Genomic DNA, 23,419 nt, shown 5'->3' with positions numbered 1-23,419 from the left:
AGCATCCTTCCTGCATTGTTGTTGCTTATCACCAAGCTAAGTTAGTAGTCATGATGGAATTCCTGTCAGTTGGAGCAAGTCAAGAGAAAACACAGAAATACAACAGTGAAATGGAGACTTAGGGTATATCAACCATACCTGCAGAAGTATGAACCACTTGTGCAATGAGATAATGGGATGAGTTGTTAACTGTTGCACCAAGCCAAAAGGCAAGTCTCAACCATGTTACAAGTTGGTCCTGCTGGAAACAAATGCCTAGCCACACCGAACCATAACAGCCCTGCACAAACACCATCCTGCAGTACACACAACACGTTGCCAAGCCAGTTGCCTTGTTGTGCCTTGCTGCAATGCCAGACCTGCATCAAGCCAAATTACCATGACCATAGCTTGCTGCAATAATCCAGGTGAAACCATGTTAAACCAATGAAGATGAAGAAGATGCTGATAAAGGTGAAGACGAAGAAGAAAAGCCTAAAACAAAGACAGTGAAGGAAACAACTTATGAGTGGGAACTTTTAAATGATGTGAAGGCTGTATGGCTGCGAAGTCCAAAGGAGGTTACAGAGGAAGAGTATACCAAATTCTACAACTCTCTTGCCAAGGATTTTAGCGGCGACAAACCTTTATCATGGAGCCACTTTACTGCTGAAGGTGATGTCGAGTTCAAAGTAGTCTTTTATGCGCCACCAAAAGCACCTCAGGACTTGTACGAAAGTTATTACAATTCAAACAAATCAAACTTGAAGTTGTATGTTAGACGAGTGTTCATTTCAGATGAATTTGATGAATTGTTGCCTAAGTATCTGAGCTTTTTGATTGGTCTTGTTGATTCTGACACTTTGCCACTGAATGTATCACGAGAAATGCTTCAACAACACAGTAGTCCGAGGACAATAAAAAAGAAACTTATTAGGAAAGCCCTTGATATGATCTGTAAGCTTGCTGAAGAGGATCCTGATGAGTCCACTGACAAAGAAAAGAAAGAAGAGTCGTCTTCTGAAGTTGATAAGAAGAGCTTGTCTGTGAAGCCGGATTTGAAGATCACCTTGGTTTTCGAAGTTGTAAAAGATCACTCTGAACAGTCTGCAGATATAGCTCTTAGACGACTTTTTAATTCCAGGCTGATTAATTTCTTTAATCTGCACCCTCAGGTTACTAAGATTCCACAGTCCAGACTACCAGAGCCCTTTAGCCAAGAAGCTTGTAATTTGGCTTTCAATGAAGGGCCTGCAGATTTTGCAGCAGAACTTTCATCAACTTCCAATGAAGTTGTAGAGCAGCTGAACAACTTACATTTGACTCCATCTTTTAAAAGACGATTTTATCAGAGGAATGCTACTGAACAGACGGTCCAGACTAAGCAAGTTCAAAGCTTTTCATCATCCGAAACCTCTCTGTCATCAGATGAATCTGACTCCCTAGACAACCAAGAAAGTGAAAGCTCATGGCAGAGAGAATGTACACCATTGTCTGATTGTGAGAGTAATCCTAATGCAGAAAGTGGCAAGCAGAAGGAATCATTGGCAATGTCTTTTCAGGCAAATGTTATTAATACACCATCAGAACATAAGATATCCTCTCCGCGTTTTGTTAGCCGCTGTAATTCTGAAAGCCCTGATTTAAAAATTGTCTCTTGTGCTGATAGTTTGTTGACACAGACACCTGCTCTGTCAGCACCTGAGAGATTGGTGCTTGGCTCTGATGTTAAGCCTCAGAAAATGACTGCTCAAAAGTCTATGTCAGGCTTTAAGCCCGCAAAAAGAGCGCTTGACTTTACACTCACAGAAGGCAATGGTGATTTCGATTATAGAGCAGACATGTTAGAATCTAGCAAAGCTATGCCTGAATCTGAGTATTGCAAATCTTTTGATTCTGTTTCCCTGCCTCGAGAGATACAAGAGAATCTTTGTTATTCCTTTGAGAAAATCAACCAAAATCAAATTAGTTTGGATGCATCAGATGACAATCCTCCATCATTAGTGGAACTAGTTAATGTGATTGACTCTATATTTAGCTCTGCCAAAACAAATGAAATCACAAAAGAGGAGCTCCTGCAAAAGATAATGGTTAACTGTTCAGATTTTGTTAAGGCTACTGAGAAGAAATCAAAGAAGCAAAGATCTTCCAAATCCCAATCTACCGGTCAAGCGAAGGGATTGCTAAAAAATGTAACTCTGCAGCAGTCGAAGAATTCAGAATCTGAAAAGCCAAATTATAGTGAAATCAATTTGAAGGAGGGAAGAAGATTATGAAACACACCTCAAACAAACAAGCGGCGAGGACGGTGTATCCAGAACGGCTATCACAATTGCAGGTCATCAAGAAGTTAGTGACCTCACTACTAATATTTCAGAAAGCATCATTAAAATACTTGTTGAGAATGACTCAAAGTCATTTAGTCCTGTTGCCTCCCAGAATACTGAATTGCCTGCAGGGAGAGCTTGGAAGCCTGCTCCTGGTTTCAAGGCGAAGTCTCTATTAGAAATCCAACATGAAGAGCAGAAAAAGGCACGGACAGAGATGCCTGTAATTGAGGTTGCTACTACCGTCAATTCCCACAGTGTGACTACTCCCTGGGTTGGAGTTGTGGCCAATCCAGACTCTATCAAGGTGTCCAGTCAAAATCATTGAAGCAGGTCCCCAAATCATTCTGCAATGAAAGGATTCTCCTACCAAACTGTGAACCATAAGCCAACCTCGGCATGTTCGACCCACAAGTCACCGAAGACCAAATCCAGAGGGATCTGTCAATGAACAAACTTGATTGGGACCATCCACTCCACTTGTAACTGATTTTCACTGCGGTAAAAGAAAAACAGCAAAGCAGTAAAAATTCAAGAAATATTCCCAAATTGGAATAGAAACAAAACAGAGAGGAATGCTCAGATGCTCAGATTACCTGTTAACAAATTCTAGCATCAAAAAAGGCCACTCCAATTTCTGAGCACAAAAGGAACTTCGCAGAGTAACTTCTTGCAACACCAAAGATACCTTTTCAAACCCTAGCTGTGGAAATATAAAAGGGGAGAAATCAGTAAGAGAGGGGGGCGAAATTGAAGAGAACAACAGAAACCTGGAGGCGAAAATCTGAAACAGAGAAAACCTAAAACCCCAAAATCGTACCTGGAGGCCAGCTTCTTCGCATCCTTCACCACCACCGCAGTGACACTTTGTAAGGACCTCTTTTTCTTTCTCTTTATGCTTGTTGATTGAAAATATTGTGTGAGCTGAGAGTGATTGAGAGGGGTTCGTTGAGAACGAGAGTGGGATTGAGAGAAATGTGAAGTTTGGTGAGTGTTGATGAACATTACCGAGAGAAGAGAGAGTGAAGGAGTGAGTTTGGGAAGGTTGAGTTCGTGAGGTGGGGAGGACGATGGCGATGAAGACGAACCTCTGTGTTTCCACTTTCTTTTTTTCTTTTTTTTAATTTTTCTTTTATTATTTAATTTAATTTGTTTTTAACACAAAAACCATAAAAATGTTTATTTTGTTTTTTATTTTAAATCTTTTTATTTTTTTAGCCTGGTTCATATATTTAACGTAGTATCTCAGTAGCAGATAAAGATGAGTGGTCTGGTGGAGAAGGGCAGTGTGTATATTCTTGAGTGGGGTGGGTTCAATACTCATGTGTGTTACTTTTTGTTTATTTATTTTATTTTATCTTCTTTTAGCATTTTTTTATTATTTTAGTATTTTATTAACATTTTCTTTTTTTTTATGTTTATTATGCTCATAATTTCATTTGTTAATAATGCATAGTTGTTGTATTTTAATTTAGTTCAAAACCATTTTTAAACTATAAAAATCATATTTTTCTCGATTTAATATCGAGCCCCATTTTCACACCCTTGTAAGTCGATTGCTTTTTAAGCATCGCCATCAACCTCACATAGCTTACTCTTGGGCTTTCTTACAATGAGCCGGTTCCCTTACACTTACACTCATACGTTGTTTAACGCTCATTTATTTCATTTCTTTGATTATTTGATTAAATATCTTATTGTCTGATTGACTGTTGCCTACTTGTATGATGTATGAGGCATATATTTATGTTGTTTGGTTGCCATGACAACCCCCATTCATAACAAATGTATCCCTCTCCCATGAAATGTATAACATTTATTCTTTCATTCTTTATTCATCTGTTAATACAAGAATTAAAATGAACATTCGATAACCATTTCAAAACAAGATCAAAACCTCGATCCAACGTCGAGTAATCATTTTCTCAAAACCTAACAGAACCAGCACGTATTCATCCACCCTTTTGTAAGTCGATTGCTTTATGCATCGCCATCAACCTTGTAAGTCGATTGCTTTATGCATCGCCATCAACCTTGTAAGTCGATTGCTTCATGCATCGCCATCTACCCTTATCCCTAACACTTCTCCTTGCTCCATTCGTCGATTCTTGTTCCGATTAGGTAGCACCCATTAGATAGAACCCTTTGCATGATAACATAGGTAGGATTCCCATATCCTTTTGTATGATAACATAGGTAGGATTCCCATATCCTTTTGTATGATAACATAGTTAGAATCCCCATTTTCTCTGCATGCTAACATAGGTAGATATTCCCATTTGTAAATCCTAACACTTAAGTACATATTGCATGACAACTCTAGGGCAGAGCTTCCCCATTTTTAGACCTTTCGTGCGTCTCCGATCCTGTGGCATGTCAATCTGTTCTATTGCAAAGAGGTAACCGCCTAAGACTCGATTCAGCGAGCTGCGACACCTACTGCTAGGACGTGAACACATCGCCCACTCTCCTCTGACACAACTGGTGTCCTCCTTTGTAAGTCCATGTTCAGATGGCAACCCCTATTTAGTTGAACTACGTCGCCCTGATTCTCATACCAGATGAGGTACGTAGGCAGGAGATCGTGCGAGATCTCTCCGAGCACACTTTTCTTTCTTTTTGTGTGTGTGCTTGACAGTTATAGGCTCGAGTTCCCGACTCCCTATTAACTTGTTTGGTTGTTGTGTGTTTAGAAGCTGATGTAAGTCCACCGAGTGGCATTCGGGTTCCAGTGTGCGTGTGTTTTGGTTCGGATGCCGATGTAAGTCCAGTGATTGGCGTTCGGGCTCCACGTTTGCCTTTTTGTGTGTGTTTTGGTTCGGATGCTGATGTAAGTCCAGTGATTGGCATTCAGGCTCCATGTTTGCCTGCTTGTGTGTTGTTTGTTTGGCGTGCGTGTAGCCGAACTACGGCAACTCTGATTCTCATGTTCAGATGAGATACGTAGGCACAAGATGCGATGTCTTGCCGAGTTTGACTAACGACTAACAACTAATCCTTGTTTTCTTTCGCCCTCGTTGCGATCCTTTCTCTCGCCCTCATTGCGATCGAGACTTTCCTTTTCTCTTTCCCTAGTTGCAATCGAGACCCTTGTTCCCGTAGTTAGTTTGAACTACGTTTTGCTCTGATTCTCATATTCCCGATGAGATACGTAGGCATAAGACGCGACGTCTTAGCGAGCACACTTATCCTTAACCCATAGGTAGCCGAGCTACGAAGACTCTGATTCTCATATTCAGATGAGATACGTATGCAGTGGATGCGACATCCGTGCGAGTCATTTTCTTTGACCCTCTCTTTTAGTAAATAGTACATTAGATAAACATACACCCTTTAGACAAGAAACAAACAAGAGTGGATCCCGTAGAGTACTACGGATGCGTAGGGGTGCTAATACCTTCCCTTCGCATAATCGACTCCCGAACCCAAGATTTGGTTGTGAGACCTTGTCTTTTCCTTTCCTCTCTTCAGGTTTACTTCGAGCGTTTCCTTTCCCTCCTTTGGGATAAATAACGCACGGTGGCGACTCTTCTGTCATTTCTTTCTCGCCGGTTGATTTTTTCACACCTCTGTATTTTTCAGGCTGCGACAGAGACCTTCCTCCTCTTGAAGTTTTGTTGTTGTTGATGATTGTTGGTATTGTTATTGTTGTAGGTATTTGCTCGTTGGTGCGGTGGTTGTTGACGTTGTTGTTGAATTGTTGTTGATTGACTGTTCGAAAATACTGGAATGACAGATGATACTTGATAATGATGTTAACGGGGTGGTTGACTTCTTCTTACATGAGGCCTCCTTTGCCTCCCAACGGATACTGCATTAGCGTCATTCTCTTTCTTCTTAGCAAAACTATTATCGTACCTCTTGCTGGACGAAACTTCATCCTTAGATAACCGTCCCTCTTGGACACCTTCCTCTAGTTTCATCCCCATGTTTACCATCTCAGTAAAATCACTGGGGGAACTGGCAATCATCCTCTCATAGTAAAATGAGCTCAGGGTCTTGAGGAAAATCTTGGTCATCTCCTTTTCTTCCAAAGGAGGGGTAATCTGAGCGGTAAGTTCTCTCCATCGTGAGCGTACTCCTTGAACGTCTCCTTATCCTTCTGAGACAATGACCTTAACTGGTCCCTATCCGGCGCCATGTCCATATTATACTTGTACTGCTTTACAAATGCTTCACCCAAATCATTGAATATGCGGATGCTCTCACTATCCAAACCCATGTACCACCTCAAAACGACACCAGTCAGACTGTCTTGAAAGTAATGAATCAATAACTGATCATTATCAGTTTGCGTCGACATCTTTCTAGCATACATGACGAGATGACTGAGCGGACAAGTATTTTCTTTATACTTTTCAAAGTCGGGGACTTTGAACTTTATCGGGATTTTGACATTAGGAACCAAGCAAAGTTCTGCAGCACTCTTACCAAACACATCTTTACCCCTCGAAGTTTTCAACTCCTTTCGCAGCTCAAGGAATTGGTCTTTCATTTCGTCCATCTTCTCATAAACATCTGGACCCTCATACGGCTCAGAATGATAGATGGTGTCTTCAACACGGGGTAGAGTATGCACAACTGGTGGTGGCATAGACATGATTGGGCTAGATGTCAGCATGGAAGCAAATGTAGGTGCGAAACCTTCAGGCACAAAGTTAGGTGGCATTCCCCATGGGAATCCGACAGGCATGGCAGGCGCAAAGTGAGCACCAGTAGCAGGAATGGTAGAGGTAGCAACCTCGGAAATAACAGCCCTCTGAGGAGGAGGATTTGTAGGTGTTGGAGAAGATTGGCTCTGAGCGGCTAACACTGACTCCATCATGGCAATCAAGCGGGTGATCTCGTCCTTCAAGTCTCTGTTCTCTTGTTCTAGATGTTCCATGATCCTTGAGTGATTGGCGCGGGTATTGTATTGATGAGTCAGCTTGGCTGAAGCACAGAAGAAATACCAATAAGACATTTGGCAAAAAAGAAACTTGTTATGCAAATGATGCATGAAATGCAATGCTTGATTGTTTTTATTTTCCAAGGAACTTACTATATTATTTGCATATATGTATGATAATAACGATTGCAACAATTTGATTGACCATAAAAATCTCTTTTATTTATATAATTGGAAGGATTACACTGGGTACAATTTCAGAAACCAAAAATACAAAATACAAGAGCAAAGGAAACTAGTCATCCTAAGGATCCCTAACAACAACTACATAGGATCTAACTGTAGGTGTGTACTTCCTTCTAATGCGTCGAATCTCAGACTCAAAAGAAGTCTTCATCTGAGTCTTCTCGAGGACAAGCCGATCAACAATCTTCTTCCAAGCAACGGAAGGTTGAGGCGTACTAGATGAAGATGAAACCTCTAGCTCTCTCTGTCTCTTCATTACTCGATCTTCAAGAAGCTCAATAAGTGCATCTTTTTCCTTAGACTCAAGTTGCAACTCCTCATACTTTCTGCTTAAAGCATGGAAACGCTCTTCCCACATGTCCTTCTCTTGCTTCATCTTGGCGAGTGCGTCTTCCAACTCCTCTACATCTTGGTTAGGGAGAGTTAATGGCTCAACCACAACCATAGACATAGGTCTTTCACAAGCATAAGGCATCTTCAACTCCAAAGCTCTCTTTTTCACCCAAGGAGAGTAAGCTTCCAAAGCTACACAATTGCACGGACCGAGCTCGAATCTTCCTTTCTTATGCACCTTATGCCAAGCATGCACAATCTTCTGCTTCAAACTTTGGGGATCTTTACCCTCTTTATAGAAAAGACCATCTAACAAAGTGTTATTAGGTTTGTCTCTCAAGGGGAACCCAAGTTGACGTCGAGCCAAAGCAGGGTTGTAGTTGATTCCTCCTTGTGTACCAATGAGAGGCACATTAGAGAATTCACCACAATAATCAATAATCTCCAAACTACTTAATGAATGATCATACCAAACTATATCATCATTAGTGAGATACATAAGTCTCCGAGACCACCGTAGACATTGTTTGTTCTCCACAAAAGCAGGCGTCTGAGGCAAGTGCGAAATAAACCACTTGTACAGAAGAGGAACACAAAACACAATCGTTCCACCACCTTTAGAATTCCTTATATGCAAAGAGAAGTACATATCTCCTAACAGAGTAGGCACGGGATTCCTAATCAAGAAAATTCTAATGGCGTTAACATCAACAAAACTGTCAATTTTAGGGAACAAAGCCAAACCATAGATGAGCAGCACAAAGATGGCTTGAAAGGCGTCCACACTACTGGCTTGAGCAAAGGCAGTAGCTTCCTTGATGAGGAAATCGGAAGGCAACCCAAACAATCCTCCTTTATTCACCCAATGAACCTCTATCTCAGACTTCTTCAAGTGAAGAGCTTCAGCTATGATGTGAGATCTAGGAATCTCCTCCAATCCACTAAAGGGCACTTTGTTAGAAACAGGTATTCTGAAGAGATGGGCGTACTCCTCTAACGTAGGCACAAGCTGATAATCAGGAAAGGTGAAGCAACGGTAGAGAGGGTCATAGAACTGAACCAGCACACTCAAAAGTCCTTCAACCACATCAGCAGACAAAATAGATAGAAGCTTCCCATGACGTTGCTTGAAGTCCAAGGGATCTGATACAAAAGATGATAGCTTCCTTAACTCTTTCAAGTCTGGACATCTAAAACTGTACTTCTTAGTGTTCCTTCGTCCACAATCCATGGTCTGAAAATATTTGCATATAAGACCTCAGTTCCTTGAAATTTTTGGTGCGATGAATGTTATGATGTGCATGAATGCATGAATGCAACAATCACAAATAAGGGATCACACACAAGGCAAACAAACAAAGGTCAAGGGATGAATCAAGTCATTGTCAAGATCAATCATCCATGTTGGTGGATTATGGCTTTCGCCTTATCAACACCCAAGTTCCATTGATATTGACAAGACTTGATTGGATCAACCAAGAATCAAGGGTTCGTTGTGAGTCACGAGCATGGAGTATGGGTAAGAACCATCCCAAAGGAGTGTACTAAGGATAAAAACATGTAGATCATGGTCTAAAAAGTTCCCAGAGTCTTAATTCCATCTATCGGATATTACAGGTTAGGATGACTGACTCATCAACCCATAATATTCTCAAGAGAAACTCGTCTGAGTGTAGTATCGCGTAACAACTGTTATCAAGTCTAGACTTGAACAGTCTCTGCACTACATCCCAAATAGGCCAAGAGGGGTTAAATGTTCTACGATCCTCAGCTTCTCGGACCCCAAATCAGAGGAAGTAATGCCTAACCACAAATAACTTGTGTGACATCATAACTCCAAAAGGGTCTCCACTGAGTAGATGGGTCTCAAGCCAACTTGCTAAGGACTACTCCACACAAGTCGAACATGACTATACCATCCTCATATCTTAATTGCACTCAAGTTAGGGTTAGAACTTATTTCACCACTCAGAGATCACCAAGCACAACAAGCAGATTATATCATACAAACAAATATACATACATCAAGTATACAATTATATACACACAAAAAAGCAGGTTAAATCCACTGGAGACTACTCCCCAACAGAGTCGCCACTTAATTTCTATAGCGGTAAATTCATGACCATCAAGCTATGGATAAGCTAGACGTCAATTAAACCAGAGTTGCCACCGCGCTTTTATTGTTTCCAAGGGAAAAGGGAAAAGTACGAACAAAACCCAAAAATAAGAATTTTTCAAATCAAAACTAATAAAATGTCAGAGATTACAAGTAAGGGGGTTGGTTACACATAGGGAAGGTGTTAGCACCTAAAGTGTCCTAGGTACTCCTAGGGAGCCCTTTTTTGTGTGCATATGTGTTTTTGTACAAATTGATATTTGCAATAAATAGAATCGAGGGATGAGAAAAGAATTCATTAATTATATTTTTATTTTTGACAAGACCTTCATACTTGTGCCTACGTACCAACATAAGAACGAGTGATCAAAACCTCGTAGTTCGTGGTATCAATTTCAAAGTGAGTGGATTGCTTTTAACAAAATTTTAAGTTTAACAAAGGCACAGGAGGCCTATAAAGGTTTGGATGAGTGTTAGTTCTTTTTTGCTTTTAAAAATTTTAAGTCAAGTATAGTTAAGTTTACTTACAAGTTTGATTTAGGAATATAAGTTTGAAAATGCAATGGCATAAGGCCAAAGTTTCTAATTTGCAATATGGTCTAAGTTTAGAAAAACCCAGTCAAAGAAGATTTTTAAAAGGAGGGAGAGATTTTGAAATTAAAGAAATGGGGAGGAGATGAAGAGACTAATCCTAAGCATAAATTTAAAAGTTAAGAGTTGAAAAGATCTGACCAATGGGCTGCAATCCAATAGACAAGAATGTCATATAAAAACCCAAGTTTCTCTTGGACTTTAGAATCAAGCAATATCAATACACATACAGCAAGATGAAGAGCAAGGCATCAAATAAAGACAGCCACATCCAAGCTTAACAACTTCATGATCTTCAAAATTTCCCATGCATCAGATGACTTCAGAAGTTAGCATTAGACACAGATTCAAAATAACAACTTCAATATGATCATGTTGCAGATGAACTCAAATGGATCTTCAATATTGTATCAGATGAATGTTCACTTCACAAGCACTTGGTTTCATGAAAGTTGGCATTGTCCAAGTCCTTTGCATAGGGAGTGTTGCCTAATTCTAAGTCCAATGTCTTGGATCAAATCCAACAGTCCACACAAAATGTTTTTTAGGTTTTTTGTTCTTATTATGTACATTAAGGTCAAAAGACCATAAAAACAAACAAGTATATACAAGCACAATATATCACAACATATGGCTCAAGTGAGCAAAGTGAAAATGACATTAAGATAAACAACTTGAATGGTATGAATAATGGCAAATGAATAAAGCTTGAAATTAAAGTGCAAAAAAGTAAATGGCTTGAAATTAAATGTTAATGGTTAGTTGATTAGAAGTTAGTATTGCTTTTTCTTTTGTATTGTTGAAGTCATTCTTTGGAGAATACTCAACCCACTTGTCACAAGCATGGATCCTTGAACCAAGACATCTTCCAAAGGAAGGAAAAAAGGCCAAGTTTCCACATAATACCATGAAAGAGTGGAGACTTACAATCTCACTTACTAGAATGTTATGCCTTTTGTGTCACAAACTTAGCGCTATGTTAAGCAATCATAATTGAATTTATGTAAAAGTCACAACTATTTGAGGTCGGGCAATAGAATTTTGGTGTTAATGCATGTTAGAGACATAGTATAATGGACTATGCTCATAAAACATAACACACACAAAAAGAATATGCAAAATGATGGACCTAATCTCATTCATACTCATGTTGATTTTGCAATCAACTAGCCTTAGGATATAGAGATGTCATAGGTCCATGACATGAATGAATAAAGAAGAGGAATGAGATGAAGATGGAGGGGGAATGGAATCAACACAAATTGGTCAAAGGAAGACTTTTACCAAATTAAAATCATTCATTCATTTTGAGAGATGAAATATACATTTCATCAATCCCCTAAATCCAATTATCTTAACTCAACAAAGTCAAATCAACCTTGACCAAGGCCCAACAACACAAGTCAAACTCAACAAGTCAAAGTTAGAAGCTCAACACAATTTATTTGGCATTTAAATAATTAAAATCAACTAAAATATGCATTAAATTAAATTATGGTTGGTCAATTTCCTAAAACCTCATCAAAACACCAAAGAAATGGCCATGAGATTTATCGTAGGTCAATTAAAGTCAAAGGACCTTGGAGAAAAAATTTCATCATTTTTGGAGACTTAAAACTATTTTTTAACAATTAAATTTTTCCATAAAATCAATTAAATCATGAAAAATAATAATGATGATCCAAAAAATAATTTTAATTCAGAAAATGAAAGAGGAATTTATTTTAAAAAAATTGGTGAAACTCTCATATTTTTTGGATCAATATTAAAATTAATATGAATTAATGAAAATAACACAAATAAAATGAAAATCAAATAATCAGAAAAAACGTGGACCACTTGATCTCCCTCATTAATTGAGGTGGCAGATCAAGTGGCCACAAATGCGCAATCCATGATGGACTCTAGTCAGCGCGCCACAAACAAGATCAAACAAACCAACGCTCGTGATTAGATTAATTCAAACAGATCATGTGGCTCTGGACCTTGCCAACTAACCATCGGAGCAAATCTCCGGTCTCCTTCTCAGGCGAGCCTCGTCGGACTGGTCCAATCATAACCATCACTAAAATTAAAAAGAAGGACCTGATTTTAAAGTAAAAATGGCACTGAGCACGAATCTGGCCTCAATTCATCCTAACTCCAAGTATATTGAGAGATACAAGGAGTTGAAATTTGAGATGCATGATCTGAGTTGCTTCGATTTGACCTCAAAGCAACTCAATCTTGTTGCCTACATTGGTAGGACTTCAGACAACCAAGGATCCAAGAGAATTATGGAGAATTGAGTGAAATCTAAGAGATGAAATTTTCTGGAAAATACCTTCAATGCAGGTCTGGATTCAAGTGTTCTTGCTTTGGCTTGTGTTTGATCTTACTCAGGATGCTTGCAGAAGTAAATTAGAATGCACAAAAGGTCTTGGATCTCTGGAGTTTTGAATCTCAAAATAGTGAGATTCAAACTCAATTTCCAAAGGAAATTCTCAGGATTATCCTCTCAAATGGAAGGGTTTGGTGTTTGGGATCAAAGCTGGCGCAAAGGAGTCTTTAATTCTGAGCATAGGGTCTCTATTTATAGCTGAATCAAGTGTTATTTGCACCTTACAAATGAGATTCCAAAATTCGCAATGAGTGATGCATGTGTGCATAGGCGTGTACAGGCCCATGCGATCATTCCATTTGATCCATAATTGAGTGTGAACAAGTCTGAAATCAAATTGGAGTGCTTGGTAATTGTACATGGAAGCTTGAAGTTTGATTTTTACCAAATGATGATACAATGTTCAAGCCATGTGCAGACCATTCAAATCTTGTCCAAAATGGATGAAATTGGACTTTTTGGAAAGGTTAGATCAAGAGGAACAACTTTAACATTGAACACTTTGTCATTTGAAGCTTGTATCATGGTGAATTTCGAGGTGGAAGTTTGAAAATTTTAACATATCAAAAAAAATTCTAAGTGTCAAGCCATCTGTTCACTTTTTCCACCTTGGCTAACTTTTTATGTGAGCCTAAAATGAGAAACTTTCCTTCATAAAAGTTGTATCTTTTCAAAGTAATTAAAAATGATCACAAATTTGACCTCATTTGGATTTTGATATGAAGGAGTTATGCATTTTTGAAGTTGAGGAAAATCACTTGTTCAATGGTATTGGTCCAAAATGACCTATAATGTATCCTCATATCACATGCTCATAAAAGTTGAATTAGCTCTTCTTCAAAACATAAAAGTTGAAATAGACATCCTGAATTTGGTTGTGCAACTTGGAAATCTTTCATCTCATAAAAATTGAGCAAGTTATGGTCTTGGGAAGTTGACCTCCAAATTAGGGTTCAGACAAAATGACCTATAATCGTTCACCATAAAAAATGACTTTCCAAGCAAAACTAGCTCTAGACCTCAACATGAAAGTTGTTTGGAATGTCATTTAGAGTAACGTTTATCTTGGAATAATTTTCATATAACAAAAATTGTAGGAGGTAGGGTCTAGGGGACCCCAGATTTGATCAGATGAATTCCTCTGGTCAACCACATCAACCAACTTGCTAGCTTGCAAATCTATTGACTTTTGGGACTCATGGAAGATCATATATGCATAAGATGGTGAAATTTGAAGTATCCCTTGAAATATTTGATCAATTTTTGAAGAATCTTGATGAAGAAGTTACACAAGATACCCAGATGAACTAGGGTTTCCAAGGCAAACCAATTCCAAACTTTTGATGAATTCTTGACCAAAATAACATGTGATGCTCATGGGGATCCATATATGATGCCTAGAGCCATTGTGGATCATTTATTGATTGAGCTCTTAGCAATGGGGGTCTTAAACCCTAGATATGAACTTGATAGATCACAGGTGATCATGTGCCCTACCTACAAAAGAGTTAGACAAATGCAAAGACATATTTTTGGTATTTTGGTTAGTAAAGATGATAAAATACAAAGTATGATACAATCAAATGGTGCTTGGTGATCTCTCCCCATCAAACCCAATGAATGAGGGGGAAGGAGGATGCCAAGGTGTGATCCCAATGCTAATGCATATGATGAGATAGCATGAGGGATCTTAGGGTCAAAATTGGGGTCTTACAGGTGTCCACTTTCCCACGATTGAATCCTTGTTTGATTAGAAATCAACTTCATCACTCATACCAAGATTTTGGAGCTTGTTTGAGACCATAGAGAGCTCTTTTCAATTTAAAAACATGATTAGGATTATTGTGGTCCTCAAAACCCGAGGATTGTGAGACATGCATCTCTTTGCTTATATGGCCATTAAGAAAAGCAGATTTAGCTTCCATTTGGTAAATCTTAAAGTCCAAGGAACAAGTGAATGCAAAAAGGAGTCTAATAGCTTCTAGACGAGCTATATAAGCATAAGTATCCTCGTAGTTTATTCCTTCAACTTGAATATATCCTTTTACCACTAACCTTGCTTTATTTCTAGTAATTACACCATTTTCATCCATCTTGTTCCTAAATATCATCTTGTGCCAATGACGATTTTATCAACCGGATACGGAACAAGGTCTCAAACATCGTTATGTTTAAATTGGACTAGTTTTTCTTGCATATCAAGTAACCATCCCTCGTCAAGTAAAGCATTGAATATTGATTTATGTTCAATATGATAAATGAAAGCATAAAACTTATTGAAATTATTAACTTGTGACCCTAGTACTTAAACCTCTTTTGATATCGCTCAGGATTTGATCTAACTGATTATCCTTTTCGATTGTCCAATCTTGAGGCAGCTGGTTCGAGGTCTCTTGTTTTTCATCCTCGTGTAAGATTTCCTCTTTATCTTTCATAATGTCCTCATCCTTTGTTAAAGAAGTAAGATCATATTTTAGAATTTCTCCATTGATCAACTTTTCCATTATTACACCTGAAACATCAAAACAAATATCATTCTCCGTCTTTTGGGGTGAGAACTCATCAAAAGCAATATGAATGGACTCTTCTACAGAAGCAATTCTATGATTGTTAACCCTATAAGCCTTACTCGTAGATGAGTACCTTAAGAATATAACTTCATCTAATTTAGTAATGAATTCACCAAGATTGTCCTTTCCGTTATTTAAAATAAATCATTTGCAACCGAAAATGTGAAAATAAGAAATATTTGTTTTCTTACCCTTAAGTATCTCACAAGGTGTCTTCTTTAGGATGGATCTGTGAGGGCAAAGGTTCATAGTCCTTGTTTTAATGATGCAAAACCTTTTAGTAGCTCATAATGTGTACTTTGGACGGTGTCATCATATCATAGAATGCATTCATTCCTTAACATGCTCAAAGTATCAATTCAATGTGTCTATGTATATAGCAGCATCTCATATATGTCAATATTGCACTTGATCATTGTTGGTACCTTACGTCCATAAGAGAATGGTTTGGGTTGAACAAATACATCTTAAAAACTCATTTTTGACCATTTAAAATCCTTGAGTTGACTCATAAAATCTTTGAGTCGTCTCATAAAATCTTTTAGTCGACTCATTCATGCATGTCATTTTCTCTATAACTCACGTGTCTGAGCAGGTCGAGTCTTTGAGTCGACTCATTTTTGGAAAACAAGATGAGTCGATTCATCTCCTGTTAGAGTCGACTCATAACCTGTTTAATTTTAATTGTGTTATTGCGGGTCTGAACAGGACAAGTCTTTGAGTCGACTCATTTCTGGAAAAACGAGATTAGTCGACTCATCTCCTTTTTGAGTTAACTCATAACCTATTTTATTTGAATTGTGTTGCTGCGGGTCTGGACAGGTCAAGTTTCCAGTGTGAACAGGTTGAGTGGTCGCTGATTTCACTCATCTTTCTGCTGTGCATTTTTGCTAAAAAATTCTACTGTGTTTTCACTTGGTACATACATCATATATATATTCTTGAGTCTCATTTTCAATATAACAACAAGAAAAGTAAAAGATATACACTAAAGTTACTTTTCATCTTCATTCTTCATTGCATGTTTCAACAACCACACATAACAATTTTTGTTGATCATAGTGCATTGTTATGGTGATAACATCCAAATAGGATTGTGTAATCTTGGTTTGGGTAGAGGTTTTTAGTGGATTTTTCTTGAATAAAATCATAGGGTTTTTTCCTCCAAGATTTGGGTTTTTTTGCATAAATCTTTGCTTCATAGATTCAGCCGAGTGAAAGGTTTGAAGAACGGTGGGTTCATTCGAATGAGTAACGGTAACCTGAGGATTATGAAGAAAGGTTTGGGTTCAAGCGTGTTGTGATTGAAATCAGCCGAGCTAGAGTTTTGAAGAGCTTGGAGTTATTGAAATAAGGTAGCTACAATTGGAGATTTCACGCATATCCAATCGAAACCAGTCGAGATAGAGTTTTTGAGAACTTGGAGTTCTTGCAATAAGGTAGCTACAATCGGAGGTTTGTTCAGAATGTTTGATGCACTTGGTTCAACTCGAATCAAGGGGAGAGAAGTGAATAGGATCTACAACAACACTTAGGTTTGCTTGGTGGTGGTCATTTCTTCTCTTGTATAAACTTTGCAATTGATAATAAATATCTCAATTCTAGTTTTAGAATTGGGGGCAGACGTATCCTAAGCGATGACGAAAGGGGAACTGCCTAAACAAATTTGGTGTTGTTCTCTCTTTCTCTAACTCTTTAATTTATGCATAAATTGAATCTTGTATGAAACTAATTTGTAACTTCATAACGCTTAATTGTTGTGCATTAAAGTTGTTTGATAAATAGTTGTAATCACTTTGGTTGTAACTAAGGAAAATTATGCACAGTCAATTCTAGTGAAATTAAGACTTGGTGTAGTGCACACACAAGTGTTTGATAAAATTAACTTCACACAAGTTTGTCAATATTTTTCTTGTTTTCTCATTATTTTAATTCATTATTGGTGGTAGTCATGTCAAGGAGTTGTGTATTTGATTGATTGATTAAGATTATTGTTGATTAGCTTTATCTTAGTCATTCCATTAGGTTTCATGCATATTCGATCTCTCCAGTAACGGATCGTTTAGACGATTATGGTCTAGGGAGCTTTCACAACCTTTAAAAACAATTTTAAAAAGTGCTAAAAAATTTAAACATTGATATATTCAAACCCCCCTTCTAGATCGGTACTATCGTCTAACAAGTGGTATCACGAGCACCGATTCATCTAGTTCTTCGCATATAACTTTTCAGAAAAAGGATAACGATCCTAAAGGGGCGTACAATAGAGTGCCTATTTTCACAGGTAAAAACTACAGTTATTGGAAATATTGTATGCGTATTCATATCAACTTTGTTGATAGGAAGGTATGGAAAGTCATCCAAGATGGTCCTATGGAAATAACTGTGACCAATATGGATGATGTTGTTATACCTAAACCTGAAGCACAGTGGAATGAAGAGGATGAGAAAAAATATAGCTATGATTGGAAATCCAGGAATATGATCATCACCGCCTTAGGTGTTGATGAGTATTATATGGTTTCCCATTATAATAGTGCTAAAGCTATGTGGGACTCGTTGCAAATTTCCCATGAGGGAACCAATGATGTCAAACTAGCTAGAATCAACACTTTGACTCAAGAATTTGACCTTTTCATATGAAGGATGGTGAAACCATTACTGATATGCAAAAGCGATTTTCTCGTCTAATCAAACGGTTAAATTCTCTTGATAAAACTACCCCTAATGATGTTGCTACTAACAAAATCTTAAGATGTCTTAACACGGAATGGCAACCAAAGGTCACCGCGATTAAGGAAGCCAATGATCTAAGAACATGGGATATGACAAAATTGTTTGGTAAGCTTAAAGAGCATGAGCAAGACCTCATGAACCTTGAGAAACATGAAAAGATTCAAAAGGAGGAAAAGAATAAGAAAGCAAAGGACACCAAAAAGAAGTTTATCGCTTTAAAGGCTTCAAGTTTTAAGTCATCCAACAATGATACGTGTGAGGGTGAATCAAGTGATGATGATAAAGATTCAAATGAAGATATGTGGTTGTTTGTAAGGAGTTATAATGGATACCTTAGAAAGAATGAAGTTCAACATTCGGATAAAAATCTAGTCAACTATAGAAGACAATCAAAATTCTCAAACTCAAGAAGAGAGTAAGACAGCTAAGTCAAGAGGCTCATGTTACAATTGCGAAAAGGCCGGTCACTATAGGTCAGATTGTCCATTGTTGAAGAAAGACAAAGGAAAATACAAACGTGGCAAGAAATCTAGCAAAGCTAGAAGAGCATACATTACATGGGAAAGCGATAGTGAGTCATCAAGCAATGGTAACTAAAGTGATAAAGAAGAAAAGGTGAATCTTTGTCTTATGGCTCATCAAAAGAATAAAAAAGAATGTAAGTCATTATAAATATGATCATGTTGATAAAATCTCTTATTTGGATTTGCAAAAAGCCTTTAGTACTCTACACAATGAGGCCAAGGAAGCTTTTAAACGCTTAGCCTCAAATAAGAAGATTTTCTGGTATTTAGAAAAGAAGGTTTCTGATTCCAAAAAGGAATTAGAAACTCTTAAGAAATCTATGATAGAGGCTACTAAAGGAAAAACTGAAGATGATAGGGGATTTTGGTTTAGATGGTCTGGATGTGAAACTTGTCACATTTGGCAAAGAGAGGTTAGAACTCTTCAAGCTAAATTAGACAAGGCTTTACAACCTAAAGTTATCTTTGTTGTTGATCAATCACATTCTAGAAGTAACATGAATAATCCTTATCAAAAATACACTTATGTGGTAAAAAATCAAGTTAGCGAAAGCAACTCTCATCCAAACTTAAATTGTTTATATTGTTGCAAGAGGGGACACATTATTGCTAAATGCTGATTTAGGAGATTTTTGGTTCCTAAATGCATTTTCCAATGGTTGCCCAAATGCAACCAAAGTTTCACTCACACATAAGGACCCAACAAATATTGGATACCTCCTTCCCTTGTTTAATTTGAAGGTGGAATGTCTTGAGGCTACGGAGAGAAGATGGTTTCTCGATAGTGGATGCTCAAGACATATGACGGGTGACATTTCCTTATTCTTTGACTTTGTGGCTAAGAAGAAAGGATTTGTAACCTACGATGATGATGACAAGGGAGCTATACTCATAAAAGGTAGTGTAGGTAATCCCTTTTCTACTACTATCTCAGACGTCCTTTTAGTTGAAGGACTTAAGCACAATCTTATTAGCATTGGCCAATTATGCCAAAGGATATAAAGTATCATTTTCAAAATATTGTTCCATGATTGAACATAATGATAAAAAGAATGATGTGTTTAAGGGCTTGAGTGTAAATAACGTATACATGCTTAACTTGAATGAAGTATCTTTGACTAGCACTAAATGTCTTATCTCCATGAGTGAAGACTCTTGGCTTTGCCATAGGTGATTAGCGCATGTCAATTTTGACTTGCTGTAGCGGTAAATTCGTGACCATCAAGCTATGGATAAACTTGACGTCAATAAAACCAGAGTCGTCACCGCGCTTTTATTTTTTCCAAAGGAAAAGGGAAAAAGTACAAACAAAACTAAAAGGTAAGAAGTTTTCAAATCAAAACTAATAAAATGCCAAAGATTGCAGGTAAAGGGGTTGGTTATACAAAGGGAATGTATTAGCACCCAAAGTGTCCTAGGTACTCCTAGGGAGCCCTTTTTTGTGTGCAAGTTATTTGGCTTAAATTATGTTTGATAAAATATAGAATGTGGGGGATGAGAAAAGAATTCATTAATTATATTTTTGTGTTTGACAATACCTTCGGTCTTATGTCTACGTATCAACATAAAAATGAGGGATCAAAACCCCGTAGTTCATGGTAAAAATTTCAAAGAAGTTGGTGAATTAATTTTAACAAAAGTTTAATAAGAAAATACATAAGAGGCCGAAGATTTGAATGGGTTTTTTAGTTATTTTTATCTTCTTGAAATTTAAGTCAATATGGTTAAGTTTATTTACAAGTTTGATTTAAGAGAAAAGTTTGAAAATTCAATGGCCTAAGGCCAAAGTTTCTAATCATTAAAATATATCTAAGTTATAAAACACAAGCAAAGAAAGTTTTTGAAAAGAGGGAGAGATTTTGAAATTTAGGAAGTGGGAGGAGATGAAGAGGATAACCTAGACAAAAATTAAAAGTTAAGGGTTGAAAAGATCTGACTAGTGGGATGCAATCCAACAGACAAGAATATCATATAGAAACTTATTTTCCTTTGAACTTTTCCAAGCAACAAGCATAAGCAACGAGTAATATCCAAGCATTATATGAAGACCAAGGCATCAAATAAAGATATCCATAATATCCAAGCATGGAATCCAATAGCTAGTAGTCTTCAATCTCTTCCAATGCATCAGATGAAATATTCCTTGATCAACTCAGAACAAAACATCAGACATAGACAATAATAAAAAAATAACAATTAAGCATAAAGACAGAGTAGTAGATGAATCAAGGGCACTCAAGGTCTTGCATCAGATAGAGGCATAAGCAGAGATATCTCAGTCTCAAATGTTGGCATTGGCTAAGTCCTTTAGCACAGGGAATGTTGCCTAGTTCTAAGTCCAGAAGTTAAGATCAAATCCAACAGTCCACCAACATATTTTTTAGGGTTTTTTGTTGTTATTAGATGTTTTAAAGTCCTAAGACCATAAACAAAAACAAAGACAAACAAACAATATACATAATCACAAGATATGGCTCAAATGAGACAAGTGAAAAGGACTTGAAACATAAACAAGTTGCATGAAATGTAAAGGAAATGGATGATAAAGGTACTTGAAATTTAAATTGCATAAAGTAAATGACTTGAAAATAAAACAACATTAATTAAGAGTTAGTCAATGGTTAGTCAAATGTCAGTGGTGAGTTTTAATTGATTAAGTCATTCTTTGGAGAACACTCAACCATTCATTCACAATATGAATCCTTGAACCAAGACATCATCCATGAGAAGAGCTCCAACTTGGATAAATCAACAAGTATGCCACTAGCTCTCATGAATGAAAAAAAGGTCAAGTTCCCACACAATGCCATGAAGAATGGGAGACTTACAATCTCACTTACTAGAATGTTATGCCTTGCGGGTCAAATTTAGCTCTATGTTAAGCAATCGTAATTGGAATTATGTAGAAGTCACAACTATCTAAGGTTGGGCAATAAAAATATAGGTGTTAATGCATGTTAGAGATTTGGTACAAGGAACCAAACTCCTAAAACATACCACACACTAAAAGAAATGGGAAGGACATATCTCAGTCAGACCTATGTTGATTTATCTGACGCAGGGTCATTGATGAACCAACTAGCATTTAGACATTAGAGAAGTCATTGATCAAATGAAGGATTGGGAAAGAATAGGGATGGAGATGAAGAGGGAAGAAGAAATAGAATCCAAGTTGATCACAAGAGGAATTTCATTCGATCAATATTATTCATTCATTTTGGGAGATAAAATGTACATTTCATCAATCCCCTAAATCCAATAGTATTGGTCAAACAAAAGTCAAATCAACCATGATCAAGGCCAAACACAAAGTCAAACATCACAAGACCATAAAAATAGTTCAACATAATTTTCAAGCATTTATTCAATTAAAAATCAAATTAAAAGTGAATTAAAATGGATTTTAATATGGACAAAACCTCAAATCCCTTCAAAACCCCAAATAAATGGCTAAGGGATTTATCCTAGGTCAAACAAGGTCAAAGGACCTTAGACCAAAAAATTCATGATTTTTGGAAAGCCATAAGTATTTTAAAACAATTAAAAATATGCACAAAAACATTTAATTCATGACAAATATCAAAATTAATCCAAAAAATAAATTTAATTCAAAATATGAAAGAGAAAAACATTTAAAGATTTTTGGTGAAAGTCCCATATTTTTTGGATAAAAAATGAAATTTCTTTGAATTAAACAAAACAGAAGCAATTAAAAGAAAATCAGAAAATACAAAAAAACAAGGGCCATCAGTTCTCCCTCATTAATTGAGGTGGCAGATCTGATGGCCAAGCGTGTGCTATCCATGATGCATTTCAGTCAACGCGCCACACACATGGTAATCTGGCCCAAAGGTTGTGATTAAAACATTTGAAACAAATCAGAAGGTTGGGAAGGTGCCAACGCACCACCGGAGCCCTAGCTCCGGTCTTCTTCTCCGGTGGACCTCACCGGACTGGTCCACCACCAATCTTCACTAAAATAAAAAGTGAGTACACTATTTTAAAGAAAAAATGCTCAGGAGCTCGAATCTGGTCTCAATTTCACTCAATTTTAAGTATATTGAAAGATACATGGATTTGAAATTTGAGGAGCATGATTTGAGTTGCTTCAATTTGACCTCAAAGCAACTTAATCTTGTTACCTACATTGGTAAGTCTTTAGACAACCAATAATCAATCAAAATAATTGAGAAATAATGGAGAATCGAAGAAGAGAAGTTTGATAAAATTCACCTTCGAGTAGCTTCAATTGAGCTTGATCTTGATCTGAATCCACTTGGTTCTTCCTCCTCTTGCTTGCAGTGACCAATTAAGATGAAAAAGGAAATGAATCCTTAGAATTTGAATCTCAAAATAGAAGGTGAAATTCAAACTCGATTTCAAAGAAATCCTCAAGGTATCCTATGGTGTAGGGTTCATAAATGGTTTGGCAAGGGTTGGGAAATGTGTGTGTGAAGTTCTGAGGCAATGCACTTGTTTATATAGGCAAAGGAAATGCTTTCTACACCATTTTAATTTTTGCCAAAATTAGCAAGTTTGGTTGCATGGACGCGTGCATATGTCACAAGGCCTATTGAATGATGTCAAATGGTCCAACATTCTGTGTTAATCAACCTGAAATGATATCATGTAATCAAGCATTATAGAAATGAAAATTGAACATTGATCTTACCAAATGAAGCCTTGTAAATAACCCATGCGCAAGTCCTTCCATTCTTGTCCAAAT

General features: G+C 37.2%; 1 protein-coding gene across 1 annotated transcript; it reads left to right on the top strand.

Moving 5' to 3' along the window:
- Nucleotides 1-431: 431 nt before the first annotated feature.
- LOC127137119 (CDT1-like protein a, chloroplastic) lies at nt 432-2,634 on the top strand. Its single transcript, XM_051063603.1, has 2 exons — nt 432-2,220; nt 2,318-2,634. The coding sequence occupies exons 1-2, from the start codon at nt 867-869 to the stop codon at nt 2,632-2,634; spliced, it is 1,671 nt and encodes a 556-aa protein (XP_050919560.1). The 5' UTR covers nt 432-866.
- Nucleotides 2,635-23,419: the final 20,785 nt, after the last annotated feature.

The sequence above is a fragment of the Lathyrus oleraceus genome, chromosome 4 (genome assembly GCF_024323335.1).
Source record: "Lathyrus oleraceus cultivar Zhongwan6 chromosome 4, CAAS_Psat_ZW6_1.0, whole genome shotgun sequence".
Taxonomy (NCBI): domain Eukaryota; kingdom Viridiplantae; phylum Streptophyta; class Magnoliopsida; order Fabales; family Fabaceae; genus Lathyrus; species Lathyrus oleraceus.
Note: the sequence above shows the minus strand (reverse complement) of the source record. Positions and strands in the feature narration are given on the sequence as shown.

Excerpts from the sequence above, each read along its gene's own strand:
- LOC127137119 (XM_051063603.1), top strand. The coding sequence starts at position 867 with ATGCTTCAACAACACAGTAGTCCGAGGACAATAAAAAAGAAACTTATT. Across the intron at positions 2,221-2,317 it reads ATCTGAAAAGCCAAATTATA|GTCATCAAGAAGTTAGTGAC; the intron begins GTGAAATCAATT and ends TCACAATTGCAG.